Genomic DNA, 3,277 nt, shown 5'->3' with positions numbered 1-3,277 from the left:
GGTGGTCTTATCTACACAATCATAATCTTATAACATATGAAATGATCCACAGAAATGTGCCAGTAGTTATAATGATACATATATCTGTACCAGTAATCTCAGTATAAGTAGTATTGGAAAGAGGAGTACAAACATTGTCACATTGACATACAATGAAAAAAACTAAAGTATACTGCAAAACCAGTTTAAACACACAATAAGATTTTCATTTAAAAGTAACTATTAACAGCTGTAGTGTGGTTACAAAAGAGTCTTGAGTAGTAATAATACTAATGGTAATGTTATCACTAGTACCACTACTACAAGAAATGTTACAAAATTGTGAAACAAACCATTAATAATTATCACGGGAAAAAAAACTTGCTTAAAAAATAATTAAGAAAAATCAACTTTAATGAGAATATCACACACTGCTGGAAACTCACATAAATATGTGAAAATAATTATACTGTCCTTGCCCACCATAAAACTGAGGAGTGAGATAGAGAGACAATATAAACATCTGTTTCACAAGACCTGCCACTGCTTCAGAATTTATTAGAATCTAATATTGTATATACATCAAAATTCAATGGCTATTTACATAACAATGATACCACATTTATGCTCAGCTACTGTTTTCCTCCCAATCTCTGATGTTTCACAAATGTGGTGTAAAAAGTAGCTTGCATGGAATGATACCCTTAGGTATTCCAAAGCCTTGAAGATACCCCTTTCACAAAGTCAACTGATTTAGGCTTGAAAGATTACATATTACACTTTCCAAATATTTTATATGCTACAAGCTCTGGCAAGCTCTTTTACTCTAAAGCATTAATTTAGCTTCCAGTGTAGTGTAGAACTAATCATCAGATTTATTTTATGCATTTGGATTAATGGAACTCAAGACCACAATGGTCCTTCCTATATCAAATAAAAATCTTTACCTCCTTTATAAAAATGGAAAGCCTGTAACCATGTAGATGCCAGAGCCATCTTGTGTCTTAAATATATGGTAAAGGTATGAACTTTGTTTTTGGAACAGTATATCACCATCTGCTCTTTTGTTTCTGGGTGCTGTGAATCTGACAAAATTCACAAGTGTTGAGAACAAATGGTGTGCATATTTTCTCCAATCAAAAAACTGTTCCATGTAAGTTTAATTGGAAATCATGAACACTACAGCATCTTCTTAAATCTTGACAATTTTAAAGTATGTTTGTATAATGCCCAACACTCAATTTAGAGAAAAGACAATAGAAACTAAATCAAGTAAATCTGATCTCCACATTTCTCTTTTAATGTACACCACTACATATGGGCAATATTATGTAGGATAAAGTCATATCGTAACATTAAGGGAATTATCCATCACCTGTCTTTTATATATCTTGCTCAGATTCATACTTACTGAATATAAAGAGCTTAAGTTATTCCTTAAAATGGAGTTTTACTCACTCTAAATTCACCCCTCACCATTCCACACTGCCAAATGCTTGAAAATATGCGCTTCCCCTGAGAACAATCAAAATTCAGACATCAGACCTGGCTGAAGTATGCAAGAACAATCCTTCTCACACCACTTAGAACTTTTGAGACATATGCCTATGAACAATATCTTTAGCTGTACCAAGATGCATGCTATATGAAATACTGACTAGTGAAGAAGGAAATCAGTTCACAACCACCCACTTGCATCAGAAAGAGAGAGAGAAAAATTGAAACAAAAACATATAATCAGTCCTTCAAGATTATATTTCACTTAACCACTCTTTTTTTTCCCTTGAAAGGGTTGTACTGCAGCAGTCACATGCCTCTTGGGCTTATTCCAAATTAGATATGTCCATAACAGTCTTAATAACTTACAGTGTTCCCCTTGTCTGGATGTTTGGAGGTGCTTTGTTGACATCAACTGATGCAATGTTTTCAGTCAAATTTTGATTTTCCGATGCCAACTTTGGTCCCGACGACTCAGGATGAATACACCACTGGGAGTGCTCACGATTCATCTACCAATCATACAGCCACATTATTTGAATAAATTGTATCATAAAAGCGAAGAGAATGATTCTGTAAAAATCACTTGACTGAAAAAATATACAAGGTAATAAAACCTACTGTATTTTCTCTGTTACTAATGGCATCAATTTGTCACTTACTGGCCAATATGAGGAAGAACCATGTTGTTTGAAAATATAGTACAATCTGTGGTAAATATTTTTATGCAAATGCTTCAAATGAAAAACAAAGGAAAATACAGATACATCTAGCTATATTAACTATGCATATTACATACAATATTTCCTTAGCTTATGATGCACTTCCAGCTGTTTGTTACATAAAAAAGTGTGAAGCAAAATATACATTGTGTCCTTTTAAAAGATTACAATATTGCTGAGCTAAATACTCATGATGTTTATATTATTACTAGCCTAATAAAGGCTCATCACAATCATAGCTTGCTGTACAATAATAATAAAAAGTTTAGGTATAAGACTTACATGTGCCACTCTTATGTAAAAATTTCTGCCTGGAACAATTACAGGAGATGATGTCACTCCAACTGGTTTTATAATCATACAGCAGATGCAGAAAATTATAATTCATCTTGTAGGAACGAGACAAAGCAATGGCTGTTTCCTGCAGCATCTCTAACTGCAGGTTTAAACTACAGCTAAAGCTTCAAACTTCCTCCAGCAGCACCAAAATGAATATTACCTTTATTACCACTGATGACTTTTTAAACCCTTGTTCCTGTCGCTCAGTTTCTGTTGATCCAGAGAATGGCCTTGATGAGGAAGTATGCAACGCCAAGAGTATACATTATCATTTCCCGGTGTGCGCGTTGCTGTGTGTCCAGCTCTAGAGCCATCACCCGCCGGTTTAGCCTCCCAACCTGGCGCCGGAGGAGAGAGATCTCTTCGCTTGGGCTCAGGTCTGTTGTTATGCCAGGAGTGCCTGTGTCACGCCTGGAATAAGATCACAAAAAGTCAAAGACACAGGAGATTTTGTTTTTCAGGATAAAGGAATCACATTTCCCATAAGTGATCAGAAAATATTACAACTTTAACAAATACGTAATATAGAGCCATACGCCCATAAAGGTTTGTGTGCACACATCAACACTTGCCAAAACATATTAAGCATTTCATCTAGTTAACTATAACAACATAATAGAGAGGTGAGTACTACAAGCAAAGAAATTCTTGTCTGTAACCCAAATACAAAAAAATACTGTTAATCAAAAGGCATCTTTCCACATTTATAAACTAAAAATTATTGAAATATATGTATGTGA

General features: G+C 34.4%; 1 protein-coding gene across 1 annotated transcript in view; it reads right to left on the bottom strand.

The window, feature by feature from the left end:
• Positions 1–132: 132 nt before the first annotated feature.
• Positions 133–3,277, bottom strand: part of LOC119586616 (transport and Golgi organization protein 11-like) — a 33,189-nt gene continuing 30,044 nt past the window's right edge. The window contains exon 12 of the mRNA XM_037935363.1: positions 133–2,948. Coding sequence (XP_037791291.1) covers positions 2,741–2,948 — 208 coding nt within the window. The 3' untranslated portion in view covers positions 133–2,740. The remainder of the gene's footprint in view (positions 2,949–3,277) is intronic.

This window comes from Penaeus monodon, chromosome 21 (genome assembly GCF_015228065.2).
Source record: "Penaeus monodon isolate SGIC_2016 chromosome 21, NSTDA_Pmon_1, whole genome shotgun sequence".
Classification (NCBI taxonomy): domain Eukaryota; kingdom Metazoa; phylum Arthropoda; class Malacostraca; order Decapoda; family Penaeidae; genus Penaeus; species Penaeus monodon.
The sequence above is the reverse complement of the archived record's forward strand: the minus strand, read 5'-3'. Positions and strand labels throughout refer to the sequence as shown.